At 35.7% G+C, this 21,273-nt stretch overlaps 1 protein-coding gene across 1 annotated transcript; it reads right to left on the bottom strand.

Annotated features, from left to right (window-relative positions):
- Positions 1-226: 226 nt before the first annotated feature.
- Positions 227-20,834, bottom strand: LOC123529189 (uncharacterized). Its single transcript, XM_045309419.2, has 18 exons — positions 20,175-20,834; positions 17,504-17,548; positions 15,631-15,738; positions 13,834-13,872; positions 13,485-13,556; positions 13,055-13,179; positions 12,539-12,693; positions 9,052-9,133; positions 8,482-8,615; positions 8,256-8,299; positions 7,896-8,006; positions 7,340-7,426; positions 6,910-7,018; positions 6,412-6,554; positions 5,432-5,832; positions 1,752-1,849; positions 836-892; positions 227-583 (listed from the first exon to the last, which is right to left on the bottom strand). Exons 1-18 carry the CDS (start codon positions 20,355-20,357, stop codon positions 558-560), a joined length of 2,019 nt encoding a protein of 672 aa, XP_045165354.1. The 5' UTR covers positions 20,358-20,834; the 3' UTR covers positions 227-557.
- Between the last annotated feature and the right edge of the window lie 439 nt (positions 20,835-21,273).

Below are 21,273 nucleotides of genomic sequence, written 5' to 3'. Positions count from 1 at the left end.
AAATGCAAAAGGTGAGGTTTAATGTTTCCTCTCTTTATTTCATGCTGTTTTTACGTATTGTCCATACTCGTACTGTACACAAACTTGTATTCTAAAACAAACTGATCTAATAACTAATTTCCAATCTGTGCAAAAAAAAAAAAAAAAAAAAGAAGAAAAAAAAAAAATTGAGAAGATGTGCAAGCAATTCTCACTGCATGAGTAATACATATATAAAAGATAAAACATGTTCTTCAAAACTGTTTAATATTAATTGGTCTTGAAAGGAAAAACAAACTAAGAAAAGAAATGACAAAAATAAATATGAATCCAAATTAAAAGATATGTATTTCCTGAATGACCAATTACATTGTTACCCATACATATGCTGTGTTTTTGTTTTTTATGCAGTCTTAGAGAACGTCACTGTGTCCCATTATTGGCAGGAAATTTCAACAAAAATGCAAAAATAAACAAAATACAATAATTTTATAGATTATGCTCATAGCACATTCTTCTGTTGTCCAAGGGAGAGAACTACACAAAACATATCTGCAAGAACCAAGAAGAGTTATCCCTCATCTGGCTGCCAAGAACTTCCTCCCTGAAAATGTAAAATGAATAATTTGGTTCAGCTAAGTTATTCCCATTTACTTTAACATCAGTAGATATCATATTACATGAAGGCATACAATAACGGCATTATGGCAACAAATTTATAGTTTATAAGCTTGTACCATATGAGAAAGAATCACAGTTTTAGAGGGCATTGAAAAATATAATGAAAAAAGTACTGTAATCATGAATATGGCCATGCACTAATTGAAATAAAATAACAAATGAACGGAAATGTTACCTGTCATACTTTCTGGTGTTATAAAGTCTGCCATGGCAGTGGTTTGGAAGTTGTTTCCTGTAATATAACATAATTGCAATCAAAATTTGAGATAAAAAATTCAGCACTGACTAAATTGTGCAGCCTTAAATTTAAAGGCACTCTCAACAGACTTCCAGATTGTACGACAACAAAATAAAATTATTGCTATATTTGTTAAAAATGCTTTAAAACTTAGTTACTAACAGATTATATGATATGGAAACACAGAGAATTAGTTGTTTTTACTAAATCAAAATTGAAAAGATTTGTAATAGGGTACTGGAGGAAAACTGCCTTGAATTTATATCTTTATATTCAAGTGTCATTTCTACATATTCCTCTGTGGTGTACTGGTTAAGAACGTTATTGCTGAGGCGGAACAGGTTCAATATCTGACTCAGGCATTGTTTTGCTCTTGATTAAGCATTTTTTAAGATATATAGTTAAGAAACAAAAACTCATTTTCTGATGTTCATAATCTGACCAAACTTACATTTTAAAGAAAGATCATTTTTAGTTAAAATCTGGAGATCAGTGCCTTTAATGGACTTTTAACATACAAAAACTGACTTCTGTTTCTTTTAAAGGAGGCACTTTGAAATAATGTTATATAGTCAGCTTTGACACAACTAAGAAGGTTGTTCTCTAGTTCTGGATTTGACATCTTCTAAGTTAAATTGTTTGTTCTGAATAATAGAAAATTAGATGCTTTAACATAGTTGTCATAGAAACATCTCTGATTTAGTGTATAAACTTCAGATGAATTGTATCTAGTTACCTGCAAAAAGCTGTGGACTCAAATTATTAAAATATGATAATACTTCCATAAATCTAAATGAACACTTGTCTTTGCAGACAAATGATAGATGGCTGTGAAGTTAGATTTTCAACTTACTTCCGGATGTATCTGTGTGGAATAAATGTGACTGGGAAATCTCTTTCTGTGTCACAGTATCATATTTGTCTATTACACGTAACTGGGCATCTGACAATCTGCAAAACATTAAGGAATGCTTAAGGGGCATGCTGCCAAGGTACAGACAGAACAACAGTTGATGTACATACTAGGCAATTTTATGCATGTAACGCAAGCACCAGCTTTTATAAGTATCTGGAAAGATAAATGTTTTTCTTTCCAAACATTAATACCAAATGACACAGTTATGATGAGAAAAGGTTTTCACTTAAAAAAAAATAATACTTGAGAGCCTGACCATCACCTTTTGACTTAAATATGACCCTGTAATAAAAGTCTGTTTCACCTTTACCCCCTACATTTCTAAAATGGACTGGTCCATCATTCAATTTTGGCAGTATATACCACTTATTATTCGGAAGGGTGTTCACTGAAAATTTACTGACTGAATAGGGAACAGTGCAGACCATGATCAGCCTGCATGCTATGTATAGACCAAGATTGGTGAAAATCCATGAGAGAGGTCATGGAGTGAATGACCTTTAAAGGTTTTTCTATTTTAGCTCTAAGACATGACTGTGGTTTCTAAAAGGGGTGAAGCAGAACTATATGAACAGTCTAAGCGAATTGAAGATAACATCAAGTGGTTTATGAGAAGTTGTTTAAAAGTTTTTTTTTCTGTTAGATCTAGTAACTCTGGCAAGAGATAAAAAGGGTCAAGATTTTTTCTTTTAATTAAATTCTGAGAGAAATCAACCAAAGGATGCTACATATCAAGTTTGGTTAAGATCAATAAAATTGTTTCATGAGAAGAAGTTGTAAAAGGTTTTCTATTTTCAGCTCTAGCAGCCCGTAAGAAATTTGAGAGACGCTACAAACCGTGCCATGAGAAAACCAACATAGTGGGTTTGCGACCAGCATGGATCCAGACCAGCCTGCGCATCCGCGCAGTCTGGTCAGGCTCCATGCTGTTCGCTTTTAAAGCCTATTGGAATTCGAGAAACTGTTTGCGAACAGCATGGAGCCTGACCAGACTGCGCGGATGCGCAGGCTGGTCTGGATCCATGCTGGTCGCAAACCCACTATGTTGGTTTTCTCATGGCACGGCTCAAGTTTTGTTAATATCCGTCAAGTGATGGAAAGAATCATTTAAGGATTTTTCTGTTTTTAGCCCAGTGCCCCTATATTTAGAGACCAAGCCAAATCATTTGAACAAGCTTAAGAGATGTCTGAAACTTTACATTTACCAAATTTGGTAAAGATCCATCAAGCTGTTTATGAGAAATCACAGTATTTAAAGGTTTTTTTTCTATTTCTAGCCCTGGCAGCCCCTTGAAGGAGCCAAGCAGACCTATCGGAAAAACTTGAGAGAGGTCCATACAAGGACAAAGTTTTGTGAAGATCCGTCATACAGTTCATGAGACAAGGTCTTTTAAAGTTTTTTTTTATATTTAGCCCTGGTGGACCCTAAAAGATGCCAAGCCAACCTATTTGTACATACTGGCAAGACAGTCATTCAAGGTTACTACTTTGTTTAAAGATTTTTCTATTTGCAGCTTGGACATCCCATAAAATGCCAAGTTGAAGGATCTGAACAAACTTGCAGGAGGTTCATACAAAGATGCTACTGACCAAGTTTGGTTGAGTGGTTCATAAGGAGTTATTTAAACATTTTTCTATTTTCAGGCTGGACAGACTTTGAACAAGAGGGCCATGATGGCCCTATATCGCTCACCTGTTATCATTGCACTTGAGGACAAGAAGGTCCTCAGAAAAAATATCTAAGTCCAAAGGACAGGAACAACAAAGGGAAGAAATTTAACCAAAAAGAAAAAAAAATCTTACAAGGTATAGATATGTTAAAATACACCTAAAAATTGGAGGTACCATCCATGTTATACCACAGAAAACTGGTATTGTGTTTTCCCTACGGCCAATGAATAAAAAAGTTACTAAAAATAAGCTATTTATAGTAACGTAAAAGGGAAGTAATTAAAAAAAAATATATTGTAAGTGGACAAAAGAAGGATCTACCAAATGAATCTGTTGACATAAATGAAATTTCAGATCAGTATCTTCATTAGTTATGGAGATATAACAATTTTAATTTGAAATAAAGGGAGGTAATTGGACATAAAATCAGCCCATAGTTATCTACCCTGATTGTCTCAGTCTAACTAATAACAATAATGAAATTTCAAATAAGTCCTGTAAGTACTTATTGATATAAATCCATTTTGATTACATTCAGGGGAGGTAATCAGATATAAAATAACTCTAGAACCTATGATTGGATCTGATTTGTCATGGAATCCAAGATTTATTGTTGTTGAAGACATTTTGGAAGTTTGTATCAAATAAAACCATAAATGAAGTCTCTATATGGCTGCAAAAGCCAAAATAGCTAATTTTGGACCTTTAAGGGGCCATAACGCTGGAACCCATGATGGAATCTGGCCAGTTGAAGAAAAGAAGCAAGATCTTGTGGTGATACAAGTTGTGTGCAAGTTTGGTTAAAATCAAATCATAAATGAATCTGCTATTGTGTAGACAAGGTCAAAATAGCTACTTTTTGCCCTTTTAGGGGTCATAACTCTGGAACCCATTATGGGATCTGGCCGGCTCAAGAAAGGAACAGAGATCTTATGGTGACACAAGTTTTGTGCAAGTTTGATTAAATTCAAATCATAAATGAAGCTGCTATTGTGCAGACAAGGTCAAAATAGCTAATTCTGGCCCTTTCAGGGGCCATCACTCTGGAACCCATAACGGAATCTGGCCAGTTCAAGAAAGGAACCCAAGATCTTATGGTGATACAAGTTGTGTGCCAGTTTGGTAAAAATCAAATCCTAAATAAAGCTGCTATTGTGCAGACAAGGTCAAAATAGCTGATTTTGGCCCTTTCAGGGGCCATAACTCTGGAACCCATGATGGGATTTCGCCAGTTCAAGAAAGGAACCTTAATCTTCTGGTGATACAAGTTGTGTGCAAGTTTGATTAAAATAAAATTATAAATGAAACCACTATCGTGCAGACAAGAAATTGTTGACGGACGCACGGACGGACTGACGACGGACGAAGGGTGATCACAAAAGCTCACCTTGTCACTATGTGACAGGTGAGCTAAAAGGGCCAAGAGGAACCAACTGAATAAATTTGAAGGCGGTCCATACATTATACAGACCAAATTTGGTGAAGATTCATCATGCAGTTCATGAGAAGTTTCTTTTTTTAGCTCTGGCAACCCCTGAAGGGATTACGGAACACAATTTGATCAAACAAACAAGGATTCTACAGACCAAGTTTGGTTAAAATCCACTAGGTGGTTTATGAGAAGTTGTTTAAATGTTTTGCTACATTTAGCTCTTGGGGCCACAAAAACAGGTAGATATAGTATTTAGTATAATTTTAACAAGTTTAGTATTTTAACAAGTACTTTTAGTGAAGAAGGCTGTTTGTTTAGGACTTTGGACGCCGGACCATTCACCTTTACTGAACAGTTTCTTACCCAATGTCAAATACTGGATTCAGACCAAAGTAGAAATAAAGTCCAGTAAGCCTCATACATATGACACATGGCAAAGAAGTATAGGGAATATATGATACAAATGGGTTAATCATCGTTTCACTTATAAAAAAAAGTAAAGTTTGAAACGTACGATCTTGTTACTATAGGTCCGTAGTCTTTCTTCATAACAGAAGTTGAGTTGTACTGTTCTGGACGTGGGTCTCTATAGTTCATTCTGGCTGGAAGACTCTCCCGGGTGTTTGTGATGAATGGGTCTGCAGCTTTTAAATCCAGGATGTTCTGACTATGCGTCAAATGCAGAGCTTTCTTTGGTGGAGCGACCTCAGTTTTACCCGCGGGCGGAATTTCCTGGTCATTTTTCTTATCCCCTTTAAATTTCATTTGTGTTTCTGATGAGAAATCGAAAGGCGCATATCCCACTACAAAATGCGTACTGCGTCCATCTTTCCACCGACCCTTGCTTTCCTTCTGTCTATTCCTTCGCCGTCTTCCCGCGCTTTTCCCGCGCGTGAACATACCAGTAAAGTTATGCTGAAACAGTAACGTGATAAAAGCTGGCGAGGTTAAATTCAATGTGCTAAAAGCAGCAAAAATGTATGTCATACTGATCAACATAACATGTGCATGTTGCACCCAGAGTCCATTTTGTAAACCGGGACATACTAATTAATTTCTGATTAAAGTATTATTGAAGTATCATTTTAGTCACCCTATAAAAGCATCGCGGAACAGGAATACTTAGTGGTAGGCACATCTTGGCCATTTCATTGTTTCAAACATTTTAAATGAAAAAAAATCACGACCTGACAAGAGTTCTTTTTACGTGCACATATTTAAGAATTGAATGCTATTTTTGTGCATTTAAACGCACAAAAATAACATTTAGTTCTATGGTGGCATATTTGTGCATAAGATAAACATAAAATTTCATGAAAATTTGAATATGCCACCAGACAGTACTTATATTTGCTGTTTTACGGTAGCTTGCTACAAAAATAAGTGGTTTGCTTTTCCATGAGTATCAGAAAGTCAAAGTAAATGTCTGGATATAGAACTTTTCAACATCACATAGAACAGCCAAAAAGACATGCCCATATTCAGTTATCTTACAGCGGCTTCCGATGTATCTTTAGATGGTGCTGGATACGGAAGCGCATCATCTGTCTGTAGATAGTCCACATACACGTCATGCCTCTCCGCCATCTTTGGCGGGCGATACTCTCTCGGCGGCCCTTTGTAATCGGAGTGATTTACTGAAATGAAAATGTAACACTATTCCTGTAAAAATTCTAGTCAGGTAATGTTAAGAACTAAGCGAAAGTGTAAACTGCTACAGCTTATGACTACATTAGCGCAAGAAATGAATTCGAGTTAGCTAATATTTATAAATTCTGGATTTTACTTATTACCAACACTGACAAAAAAGTTAATATAGCTCGTCCTTTCCATTTCAAACCGGTCTGTTAACTCTAGTATTGAGAACGCATCATGATGTGCTCGTGCAACACTTTGTAAACAGAAGAGTACAGTGCAACTGGCATATAGACGAGTATCAGAACAGCCCAGTAACAACGCGTATTTCGGTAAACAGCCCTGGCATATACTTACATGATTTTTGTCTATCCACCGTATGTCTTCCTAGATCAAAACTAAAGATAACATTATCTGTATCCCGTCTGTCTAGATTCATCTCTAATGCTGTTTTGCCTTTGGAATTCTGTAAAAAAAAAAGGCAAATTACAGAAGTAAGAAAATATTTTTACGTCTTATCGTTAAGTTCATATCTAATTTAATATATTTTTCAATTTATTAATAAGTCGATATACTTAAAGCTATTATATATACTAGTCATATGTGAATAGTTGCAAGTTTTCACAGGCCTAATTAGTTCAATAGTAATGTATCAGATTTCGTTCTTCATTCCCTGTACTAGTATATTGTTAAGAAAAGAAAAGAAAATACTCAGAATTTAATTTAAAAAAAAAAAACAACAAAAAACGAAAGACAAACAAAACGAGAATTTTAAAGCTGTAAATACCTTATACTGTTCGTATTTGTGGTTTTGGAAATCTATAGAATTAGAACTAACTCCGTACATCGATTGGTTAGGATCGTTTTGCAGCAGCTGAAACATAGATAGTGACAACTTTGATACTTAACTGCACATTTGTAACATTTCTGAATTGACAAAATGAATTTATGTAATAAATCCAAACTTAGTCAACAACTGGTCACATGGAATTCCAAAGAAAGTGATATTCACCATAAAAAGGGACATTTTTGCATTTAAAAACATTAGATAAATAGTTTCGTTCTACAATCTCATTAGTCAATATGACAAAGCATAAACATGGACAAGTGAAGAATTACAAGTTCAGGTCTCAGTAGTTCTTTTAACTTTTAAGTCTTTGTCATTTTTATTTAATTACTATATGCCAGTATTCTTAAATTCGTTAAAGTTAGTAGTTTTGCAAAAACGTCTTCAAAAACTGCACTGGTGTATCACTGAATGTCTAATCTATTAAAATGTAGTAAATATAAGAAACCGATTCAAGGTCTGAGGATATCAAGCGTGTTTCTACGTATACTAGTACCTTTCCAGCGGAGGGAGTTGGTTTTACAATGGGTGGCGCCCTGTCTACCATAGATGACAACAGGAAATCCTTGGCATATACTGAATGACCTGATTCGGGATCATGACCAAACTGCAGAAAATACAAGACGACTGAGGGTAAAACTACCATGTTAATGTTCATGGTCTAATTATTTAATTTCAATATACTCATTTTAGTCAGCTAAACTTTTATTTAAAAAAGAGTTACAATATTTCTCTTTAAACATTTACATGTAAGTAAGGCTGTGATTGTTTGAAATTACAATCAGGACATCTTTCGGAAACTAATACTGGTTCACCATCGGATAGCAGGGATCGAGTCTATTTATTAAACACTCACATGAAAATGGGCATTGTTTTGATATGACCGTCCGTCAGCTGCATCTGAAAGGAAAACCAATAAAATGTCAAATTTCAGAGGACCGGGTTCTACAGATATGACAGTAATGTAAGTACAACTCTTGTTATATCTTTTTTTTGCACGAAAATATACATTCTATATAATTTGCATATTCAGTTGATTTCAATTATTCTAACAGGTCGACTTGAGTGTCATGTAAGGATACCTTTAAAGACAACTGGTACAGTAATTTCTCTAGCAAACTTTTGTAATTGGTTGGTGTTGGCATAGGGACCAACTTGATTTTCTTCTTCTTCATCTTCCTCCTCACCAGCAACTGGTTTCTTCTTCTGATGGGGCCTGAAATATAATTAATGTACCACAGATAAATCCCGTGTCCATCGTAAATTAGCACGTTTGGTCTATATTGTGTATCACACGTTTTAACTTCTGATCCCATTTTTCGTCGAAGATAAATACAGTCGTTTAAAAATAGTTACACCCAGTCCTTTTTACAATCAAGTGTGTACAAAAAAAAAGAATAAATTATAACCCTTAGCCCGCTGCGGCAAGCGATTCTGCCAGTTTGCGACCAACACAGAGACCAAGATCAGCCTGCATATCCGTGCAGTCTGATCATGGTCTGCACTGTTCGCTATTCAGTCAGTATTTTTTTAGTAAGCACCCCTTTAACAGTTAATGGTACTGTCCAAATTGGAAGATTGTCAAGTTCATTATAGAAATTTAGCAAGGTAAGGGTTAAATAAACCATTCAGTATGCATCATGTAACCTTACAGTAATATCTGAAGAGCGGCTTCACCAGGTGGTACTGTACGCGGTCCATAATCGTTGTTACATACAGTCACAAAGTCACCAACTGTAAAAAGAAAATGTTTGACATACTTATTGTAATTCTGTGTGTTTTTTTTCTTTTTGAGAAAAATATCAAACACTTTTAATTGCAGAAAACATCTGACTAAGATTACGGTGTCATTCTCAATACATATTCTTGGGAAAAGAGAGTATAAAAGACGGAACGCGTTTTTGCTTAAAGGACTTTACAAGGTAAAATGCGACTTAGAGCCACAATGGCCCATAACATTTGAAAAGAACTGTCTAATGACGGCACGGACCGAAGGACACATTTTTCAAGTGGGCAGTAAATATCTCATTCGGTATACCGCATGTTACCGTAGAGGGATCGATCCCGATTTTCGTCGCTTCGCGCAGGATCGAATCCCTATCAATTTAAAGGTAGATTTTGGAATAACAAGAGCTCGTCGAACACGCAATGCCCCCCTTGATGCATTCAGTAATTGCACAACGAACAGAAATTATATGCTCACTGTGAACAAAAGTTCTACTGTTCTGGTTCAATCTGACCTTGACCTTTAACCTATTGACCTAAAATCAACAGGTTTCATCTGCTGGTCATGATCAACCTTCCTATTAAGTTTCGTGATCCTAGGCCCAAGCGTTCTCAAGGTATCGTCCCGAAAAGGTTTAACTGTTCTGGGTCAATGTGACCTTCATCTTTGGCCTACTGACCTCAAAATCTACAGGGGTCATCTACTGGTCATGACCAACCTCCCTATCAAGTTTCATGATCCTAGGCTCAAGCGTTCTGAAGTTATCATCCGGAAACCGTTTAACTATTCAGGGTCACTGTGACCTTGACCTTTGACAAACTGACCTCAAAATCAATAGGGGTCATCTGCTGGGCATAACCAACCTCCCTATGAACTTTCATGATCCTAGGCCCAAGTGTTATTGAGTTTTCATCCGGAAACCGTTTAACTGTTCAGGGTGACCTTGACCTTTGACCTAATGACCTCAAAATCAATTGGGGTCATCTGCTGGTCACGATAAACCTCTCTATCATCTTTCATGACCCTTGGCCTAAGCGTTCTCAAGTTATCGTCCAGAAACCGTTTAACTCTCCCTGGCCAATGTGACCTTGACCTTCGACCTAATAACCTCAAAATCTATAGGGGTCATCTGCTAGTCATGACCAACCTCTCTATCAATTTTCCTGATACTAGGCCCAAGCGTTCTTGAGTTATTGCCCAGAAACCATTTTACTGTTCCTGATCACTGTGACCTTGACCTTTGACATACTGACCTCAAAATCAATAGGGGTCATCCGCTGGTCATGATCAACCTCCCTATCAATTTTCATGATCCTAGGCCCAAGCATTCTTGAGTTATCATCCGGAAACCGTTTAACTGTTCAGGGTCACTGTGACCTTGACCTTTGACCTCAGAATCAATAGGGGTCATCTGCTGGTCATGACAAACCTCCCTATCAACTTTCATGATCATAGGCCCAAGTGTTATTGAGTTATCATCCGGAAACCGTTTGACTGTTCAGGGTCACTGTGACCTTGACCTTTGACACTCAGATCTCAAAATCAATAGGGGTCATCTGCTGGTGATGATTAACCTTCCTATCAACTTTCATGATCTTAGGCCCAAGCGTTCTTGAGTTATCATCCGGAAACGGATTGGTCTACATTCCGACCGACCGACATACCCCTCCTTCTTCGAAGGGTGGGGGGCATAAAATCAACACTGCCCATATTTGTACTGATGTGCAAGACGTTGCGGTTCGGACAAGTTATGTGGGCGCTTATTAGGCACAAGGAAAAGGCGTATTCTTCCAAAAAATCCGAAGTCAGACGCTGTGTGCACGTGCCGGAAGTACACATTTTTTTAATTCGATAGTATATATCTCACTTGGTATATCGCATGTTACTGTAGAGGGATCGATCCGGATTTTCGTCGATTCGCGACGTAAATCGGTAGGATCGATTCCCTAATAAAACCAGTCCCGTACCTTGGTGGCATTTTTGTTTTAAAATCGGCATGATTTGACGAAATTGTTAGAGATTCGCCCAGTGAACATTTGTATAAAAATTGTTTTAGAATCGGGCTGGAGAGGATTTTCTACGTTTTGCAACTTGCCATAAAGAGAAATCTAGAATTTTGCATGAATGGCATAGATTTAAAAAAAACTGAAGGACAACCCAAGAAATATTCCTATCAAGTTTTCCTATGTTCCTTTGGGATCATGGAGCCCATTCAACATAGGTATGTATAATAGAGTTCCGCTTAAGCCGGTGCTAGGGGGCGTGAGAGGTGTTGCACATTTCATTACCTCTCATGAACAGACTCAATCAAACCGAGTCTGCTATTATTTTTCTTGGTTGCATTCTTTGCTTCCAAAGGATCTTTTTACAGATTTTATTAACTATCACAACAGCAATCTTTAAACGCCGGGGGCTGTAAAAAGTCTCCCCGTACTTGGATTCATTGTTGTTATATTTTCTGGTCTTTTGGGATCATGGAGTCCATTCAACATATGTATAATAGAGTTCCGCTTAAGCCGGTGCTAGGGGGCGTGAGAGGTGTTGCACATTTCATTACCTCTCATGAACAGACTCAGTCAAACCGAGTCTGCTATTATTTTTCTTGGTTGCATTCTTTGCTTCCAAAGGATCTTTTTACAGATTTTATTGATGAAATTGGTGTTTTGGTTTAGGAGACGTTCGGACGTTCCTAAAAGCTCACCATGAGTACTTCTTGCTGGGTAGATTAGGAAGAACCCGATTAATAAATCCTTAAGACATATTTCTGACAATGCTTTAAAACTATGCTATTACTCAAAAATCTTTACATGGTAAAGAATTGGTAAATTCCACAGGACATGTACGTTTGGGCGCAAGCCAAAGTTTAACTGTGAAATAGGTTTTTATATTGCCAGTTACAAGGTGTGTATGTAGAAGGTATGAAGGTATTAAATGCATCCGCTGCTATTTTCTATATAAAATTAACAACTTATAACATATTTTTATCAAGATTTCTAGCCTTTCACTTCCTGCGAGACTACCCTTGTCTTGAAGGTCTGTCTTTAGGCAATCAAAATATACCCAAAAAATATGGGGTTGACCATAATGCAGTGAAACCATGGTCACGTGACTGAGACACGTGATGAAAACGTTAATATTGCGTAGGTAGACATCAGGAAATACCTACTTTCACTTTCATTTTACAAGGCAGCTTCCAATCAACTTCTGAAGCATATAACGTAGCTTAAAATCATCTGCGGACATTCCTTTTAACAAACAAGCATAAATAAAGCTTATATCTGGCATGAAAATGGCCTTTACTAGGCGGGAAAATTGCACTATATATTGATATGGACTACATTCGAGTGGACCACGGAGGCATATCCGGCTAATTGCCCCCTTCATGCCAGAATATCTGAGAAATGGATACGTACCTATATCATTGTAGTCACCACCTCTAAATACATGTGAGACTTTGTCCATTTCTTTCATACTTTTATTTATGTCGCTTGCAACGTTCTTCTCGGAGTCGTCTGGTTGAAATGCGCGTGACCGTCTTCCAAATGCACGTTGTTGCTCACTTATCAAACTGTAATACAGCTTACATTTAATTAACTGTTTTAGAAATGAAAGTTCTTAGACCTACCTAAGTATATATAGTGTTTTTTTTCATCATTCTGTAATTCCGCGGAACATTCCCGATTAGACGATTTACAATCGATCTGATATGCCAGTGATTATTTCCGAAACATATGTGCATTTATTTCCGTGCTTAATTTAACATAATCTTTCTTACTGAATTTAGCAGTCCCAACTACCCTCTTCATTTGTTCGGGCTGTTGAAACATATGCATCCGAATAACATACATGTACTTTTTGAATTCATTATATACGTTAATTCGGATTATAGCTTACACAATAATTATGACAATAATTACGGCACAACTCACCCATCATTATCACTGCCCAGAGAAAAGTTTGTATTTCTCTGTCTCCAGAACTTGGCCGGATCTAGGGGCAACTGAAGTTTGGATGTGTCTACACGAGGAAAATTGGGTGCTGAACGGTGACGAAGCTACAAAACAAGGCAAACCTCTTTAGTGTAATAGATAAAATTGCAATGGATTTATATATTATTGCAATTCACCACCGCAACCCCTAATGTTTCATAAATTTAGACAGTTAATAACTGTATTTTCAGTATTGGGATATAGCTTTATTTATTTTCTTCTGTCATTATTGTCAAATTTCTTCATATGTTCTTCAATGGGTGTTATAAAATAATAAAAGACTGCGTTTAAGATATTTAGTGTCAAACTACATTTTTGCTCATGAATATTGCTTTTTCTGTGAGGAATTCATAAGATACATTGTACTTACGTTTCTGATGAAAGTATTGGCATATTCTGAAGGCCCAACTCTTCTGTCAGAGAGATACCGCGGTGCCATGTCCTGAAAGCAGAGTATAAAGTGGGAAGTTAGATCATTCTGCCAATGTCAAGTAGAGAGTTTGCGGATTTATCATTTTAGACTCGAAACACTATGATGCCAAACTTCATACAAAGATTTACATTCTACATAATGCAAATTAGTTTTAAAGGAGACCAACGTTTTCTTCGGGTATCACGTGTAACCATACTGGTGACACAGTACGGTATATCCTAATTTGTCTGCGGTCACCTTTGTGTCTATATAACTAAAATACATATCTAAATGATATGTCACTCACCGGCCAGTTGATTTCTCTACTCTCTCCGTGCACCTCGGGCTGAAATTATATATGAAAATATAAATTTGATAGTAGCTAGTGCTGTAAAACTCATAATAAGATGTTTGAAAATATATAGTTCAGGAAATTGGTAAATCTCGATAAATGCATGTACATAATTTTACCAATGCCTACAATGACGCTTGGCTTCTGTTATAATTGTTCATTTAGTCTGGGCAACTTCATGTTGTGAATTTTGTAAAACATTGAAAAAGGCATCCCTTCCAGATTTACATCGAAATTTTCTCGGGCAGTTATAAAAATATTCAAATACTCTGAAAAAAATGTAGAAAGATGCCAAAAGACCGAGAAACAACCGAGAAACAATATAAGACAGAAAGGTTTAGCTGAATTGAGCTGATCAACATCTTTAAGACGTTATCTAATAAATGGCAAAGTAATTCATTTAGTTCAAAAGATCGTTGCTAGGGAGAATGCTGTAATTTCAAGCGAGTTTTGTTTTACTACCAGCATTGTTAATCAATATATTATCAAAAGTAGAAAGAAACTTCATCAGAAACTGCGTAAATATTTTACTAACTTTTACTATTGAAATTCAGATTTGGTTTCAAAATTTCATCTGCTACAAAGTTCATCAAAACCTGACTTTTATAGGTAAAAGTCTAGGTCATGGAAAGTTTCCAAGTATTTTTGTAAAGATTGAATGTTTTATACGAAGATATTATGACAACACCGCATTTTTTGAGTTCAGTCCCTCAACAGTTGGATGCTGTAAATGCTGTCCACTTTGGTTGTATCTTAAGGTACAGGTGGAGGACTCCATGGTAAAGTCCAATGAGATTAAGCTACTTTTATATTCGTTTCTAGACTGCGCCTTATCATGCTGGACACGATTGATTCTGCCTTTGCGACCAGTGTAGATCATGATCGGCCTGCACATCCGTGCAGTCTGATCAAGATCTTCACTTTCCGCCATTCAGTCAGTATCTTTTGGTAAGCGCCCCCTTTAGAATTTAATGGTACTGTCCAAATGGAAACATGGACAAGTTCATTATATAAATATAGCAGGGTAAGGGTTACTAGAGTTTCTCTTGTCGCTCTGCTTTCTACAAAAGCATTACGTACAGGCGTATATGCGGCTTTACGTTTTCTTTTATACATTTTTACACCAGCATGTTTGTGTTTTACATATTGCGCCTTTAGTTGCCAATATATATATGTGGATTCACTTTCAGTTATGTATAGTCCTGTAACTTCCAAACATGGTAGGGATATAGAATGAGAAACCAATCTAAGATCCCCGTTGGTGTTTTGCCACTGACTTTTTTCAGGCGGTACTGTGTTCCTTAGCGCTTTTTTGTCCTCCTTGTCTATTGTTTACCTTTGTCTATGTGTTATGTGTATAATTATGTCTATTGTTTACACATACATGCACACGCTGCTTTGAGCTGTTTTGGGAGGTAGCGTTTTCGGAACATGTCCATACCTATTGGAGCCTTGTCCTTGTTTCATATGCATTTTGATAGTTCGGACATTTAAATGTGTACATTTTGAGTTTTGCACATTCAAAGTAAACAGACGGTGTGTAGAGTTAATGCCTACTTAAAAACTATTATATAAACAACTATATTTATAACATTGCTGTCTAAACATAACTTAAACATAACTGTATCTTGCGCGGTTAAATTGCGTCCAAACCTTGTACATTTACGGTTTGCAAACTGGACTGGCAGAGATAGACCGCTTAAAATAGTAGTGATATTCTTGAACTTGAACTTTTATTTGAATCTCGCAAACCTTTTGAATTTTATTTTTCCGGAAATCGGTCATGGTTGTGCTGCGTCTGAAGAAGTCCTTGTCTAGAAATTTGCCACTCATGTTTCCCATGTCGAAATGATGAACTAGCTGTGAAAAGAACATATATTTCATTTACGTGAATATATAACACAGGTGAAGGTATACATAAACTCCTATTAACCTTTAGCCTGCTGGCGGCAAGTAATTCTGCCTTTGCGACCAGTACAGAACAAGATCAGCCTGCACGTCCGCAGGCTCACCATGGTCTGCACTGTTCGCTATTCAGTCAGTTAATTTTCAGTGATTACCCCTTTGAATAATAAGTGGTACTGTCCAAATTGAATGATGGACAAGTCAATATGGCTAAAGGTTAAAAAGGCAGCTGTAATTGTAACCCAAATAAGTTCGGCCTCATACCCATGTATTTCATACCTGAAATAGCAAATACGAACTCGCGATGTATTTCTTAAACACACTTCAGACAGCCGAAATGGACCTCGCGTGGAAATTTGTCACGTTCTCTTATAGTTACCGTAGCGTCAAATTCTGTCTAATTGCCATTGAAACGTCGTTGACAAGTATCAACGCGACTTGAACTGATCCCTATCCAACGCCGTGCTACTTAATTAAGAAATAATATATCCAGAACAGTGATTTGTCGCTGAATTAAATCACTGCTGGTGTTCAGATGGGAAGAAATAATATCACGAGGGCGCAGCCTAAGTCACATAGTAATAAGCACCTGCACGACAAACAATGACTTAAGTCAAGAGCAAATCATCTATTTGCGATATATTATTTCGATTCTAACACGTTTCAAGGATTATTATCTACATGTTTGAAGAAATTAACCAAATATTAGCTCCTTTTTGCGGTATTTTGTTCAAACGCGCTGTTATGTCGTTTTGGCGCTAGGACTTAGTAATACTTTTGACGTGCAAACAGTGAAATACACTGTTCAGTCTTCGTTGTATTTAGGAAAACGAATCGGGTCGTGTAAGAATTCTTCAGAATTCAGAACGGAAGTGGGAAGTTAGATCATTCTGAGGATGATTACTCTTTGTTTTGTATAACCAAAGCACTTTTATGATGCAACTTTTTAATTATTGATAAATAGACGATTACTCTTAACAAAAACAATCCACGTAAATACCGTCTCGTCATATACTTTAGTAATTAATGGGGTCGTGAATTTGATACTATCTTGGTGGTATTTAACATTTAAATACCGACATGTAGATCAATAACTCGGTTATGGGTATCAGACCGCTTGATATTGCAGATCAAATTTTACCCTATACAAGTAATGCGTTAATAGAAGATTTTGCATGAAACTTAGTATTATTAGTATGTAATCAAGTATTCTTAATCTTCAGTATAGGATTTAAAATGTTTTTTTTTAATTCAATATGAAAGGGGAAAAAATATCAACTTTCATATATAAAGAGGATACTGCTTTTTACATAAATGAATAAAGTACTAAACTGCGAGGCTCATTTTATCCATATTTTTATTCAAGGAGGTTAATAAAGTCAAGGTAGAAAGACATCAAAATATTATTCTTTTTATCACATGTTAGTTTTCTTTCTTTACTTATTACAGACAAAATCAGTTCGGCTAACGTCTTCTTTACTTTATCAAAACGACGTCAACGTCAAAACGTTATTACATGCTGCTGCAAAATACCACTCCCGCGACGTCAACCATAATAAAAATAACGAAAAGAACTAAGAAGACTTCCGAATATGGCGCCACTACGAAATAAAGTAAAGCCTTTATTCGCAAATAATGTATAAAACGCTTGATGATATATCCTTTTACGGATAAGCTATAAACGATTCAAATGTTTTCTAATAGTTTTAATCATACAGACCTGACTCGATGTGCCTTGCAGGCTTTTGGGATCCAGGACCGCTCCCTGAAAAAAAAACCCCATAAAATTCTCATGCAGTTAACACGCAACATATAGGAACTTGCAGAAATTATAGTAACGTTCACAAAATATCAGCAGAAGTAGATTGAATTATTTCTAATACAATGCGCAATCTAACAAAGTTCATGAAGAATTTTTCCAAATTTTTTGAGAAAAAATCAATAAAAATTAAGACAATGCTTCTCTTCAAATGATGGGTATATTGGTTCCTTAATGACGGGTATACTGGTTCCTTATTCTTTATTCGACATTACAAGTGTTATTAATGACTCATTTTGAATGGTATATCTTTGACTATTTGTAATTAATTGGGGTCTTACATCTGTCTATATACCGATATGTGCGTGTTCCCATGTAGGCCTATATACGTTCCAGTTCCTTATTCGGACATTTTCATATTTCTTTTATATATTCATTTAGTTATTATCAATGTCACATTTTGTCTAATATATCTTTGGCTATATTTTCGTAATTAGTTGATGTATAAGATGTATTCAACCTTTCTGGAGCGACTTTGCGAATTTTCGAACTTCATATTCATATTCCTTATACGACGTTTTAAATGCGAAAAGGGAATCCATTCCTTATTTGTTATTCGATTCTTGTTATAATATTACGTGTCCGTGTTATGCTGTGAAATATTATGTTTTCAGCCGACAGTAAGGATCATTTTTCTCATTGCTTTTACAAAGAATCAGTCTCCGAACAGGGAATGGGAAATGAATTCCTTGTTTATTATAAGGAAAAAGGAACCAGCCTATTCGTTATGTTTGTTCTACAATTGTTTTTACCTATGTTAGACGCCGATAACAAATATCAAATGCCTTAAATATGTGAAAGTTGTCAAGTTCATAATAACGTAATGTCACAGGGGAAATACAATATTTTTTACTATAAATGTACATCTTGTACATACATGAATCAAAAGGTAATGTTAAAAACACCGTCTTAAGAGGTCACAGAAGACAAGGTTTCTTGACCAAATAACCCCACTATACTTAACAGACGGTTGATTATGACTTGGATGACTCAAATTTTACTGACAGATCGAAAAAAAAATCCGAATTTTCGAGAGAAAAAAAAAAAGAAGATAAAATTTATCAATCCTACTTGCAACACAGATAATGGAATATAAATCGAATACTGTAATTTATATCAGATACTGAATTGTTAATGTTAACCGTTGACGGCGCGCACGTGACTGATTTATTAATCATGTGCTGCTGTCATTGAGCATTATAAAACATTAAAACTTTGAAATACATTAATTTTCTACACAATGTGTCGTTTCAGTATTTTGCGTTATTCAAATGCACATAAATAAACTTTCTTCTGTCAAACCGTTTTGGAATCATTTGTTAGAGAAATTGAAATGTAATTCCACTCGTTTGAATTATGATCTGCTATCTTTTATTTGCCTTCAAAGGTTACATATCGTATATCTTCGCTCTTTTCACTTTTTTCAATCATAATCATATCAGTTTACCCTATTCAATATTTACTTTGTAATCACTTAAATAGGGGCTATCAAATTTTAATGCGCTTATGTAGTATTTGTATTTTGTCAGCGTTTTTCTAATCAAAAGTAACATTCATTTACAAGGGAAGTTCCGTTGATTATGAAAATGTAAAAAACCTTCTCCTAAACAGACGTAAAGAAAAAGCTCACGATGGTGGCACTTCAAAAAAAGGGGGAAAAATGCGGGAAGTGATTTTCTGTAATTAAGTATTTCTGCATAACTTATAATTAGTTCCAGCTATAATTAGGTGATATTTACATTTTTCTGTAACATAAAAGACATAAAGTGGATGTGGTCATAGTTCCCATGAGAAAAAAAAAACTAACAGCTCAAAATTAACAATAAGCATTTTTTTCGCGCATAACTGACTTGCTGAACAGAACATATTAAACTAGCATTAGGTGCAATGGAAAGTTCAGAAACACTCTATAGCAGTATTTTCTCCTAGGAACGTTCCATATTTACTCTTATAAAAGATAAGATAAGATAAAATAAGATAAATTTTATTTTGAGTCGGCAATACAAGTAATAATACAACATAAGCACTCTATAGGTGCTTTTGAACCGACTATGTGTTAACAAATTCATAAGGAACAAAAGTAAAACAAGCTGTAGAAGAAGGACATGGTTAAAAGACCTATGAACATTTCTTTGTTGTTGCAAATTAACCTTAAAATTATATCTAGCACAAAGACAGAACATAAAAATGATATTGCACAGTTAGTGAGATCTAGTATATAAAACAAACCATACATATAGCACATGACAGAAACATAAGATGACATGGCAACATTTTTTATGTGATACTGATCGATTTAACAACCATGTAATAAATAGATTTAAAACCCATGTATAGATTTATAGTCAGTCTTTTTTTTTTCATCGAGGGCAACAAATTTAATTTTAAATCAAGAAGGAAAATATAAACACGTTATCTCTCTATACTGTCACAAACAGCTATAGAAGTTTTTTATGTATAAAAGAGAATATGCGCCTACGTTGACAAAGAATTGTATGTTGGAAACATACTTTTAAATGATGGCTACTCATTAAATAACTTTTATCTGATTTGCAGATAGGCATATACTTACTGAGAAGTCGGTGCTATTGCTCGTATTCCAGATGCCACTTTTGAGTTTATTGCTCGTGTAATTGTATTCACCATCTTGTAGCACGTGCGATTTTGTTAACTTATCTTTTATATTCTGAAACCTCAAGTTCCGTGTCGGGCCATACAAGTCCTGACGGTTTTCTGCAAAGTTTACCGACGACATCGTAAAGATCTGTAAGCTTCCGCAGTTCTGTCGGCTGTGAAATCGGATATCCGTCGGCGTGTTAAACGGGAGTTCCGTCGGCCTGACGGCTTGACACAGGTCTTATAAGTTCCCTTAATTTATCACAGAATTCAAATATCCTTGTTTATTTACATTATTTCAAACAAAACGAAAGTTTTCGGACACAAAGCCTGACGTTATCCAAATGCAACGTCCTTAGCAACAACAATAGCCTAATCGGAATAATTCGTTAATCTTGACGCGCCGTCAAATCGTTAAGAGTAATATCCGTATAATGAATATACGCTGATAGCTACATTTAAATTTGATCAGGTAAAAGTCTTATCAAAATTGTGTATTAAAAGAAAATTTATTTCTTCAATCCATTCTGTTCATTCTTTCTGTACGACATAATATACATATAGATCACAATATCGAGCAGGAGACAAAAGGTGCGTGATAAAGTTACGTTTGGTCATTCTATATTTATTATGCCAGATAATCCCAGTGTGATATACACTCTACAAAATACTTATTCAAGCTTGTAACATGCGATCAGTTATAAATCTAATAGTATTAAAAATGTTTAATCATTAGTTTCAATATTTCGATACTATTTATTGGATTACGCAAATTAATAAATTCGCGGTTTATATAATACGTAAAAATATCACAAATCTTTGATTTAATTCTTTTTTAAAAAATCAATTTTGATAAGGGATAGCAGAAACAGTAGTTTTTCGTGATTTGAATTCCCAAACCCAGGCTGACCTCAGAGATATCGGGACTACGTCAGGTACACAATGGACGAGAATGAGACCAGTATAGAAAGTCGACTTAAAATCTGTGGGGAAAAAATCTGCGAACACACCGACTAAACTGAATCTTAACTAAGGAGTATTGTTCAAGACGGACA

Source organism: Mercenaria mercenaria, chromosome 1 (assembly GCF_021730395.1).
Source record: "Mercenaria mercenaria strain notata chromosome 1, MADL_Memer_1, whole genome shotgun sequence".
NCBI classification, from domain to species: Eukaryota; Metazoa; Mollusca; class Bivalvia; order Venerida; family Veneridae; genus Mercenaria; species Mercenaria mercenaria.
This window is presented reverse-complemented; position numbering and strand designations above follow the sequence as displayed.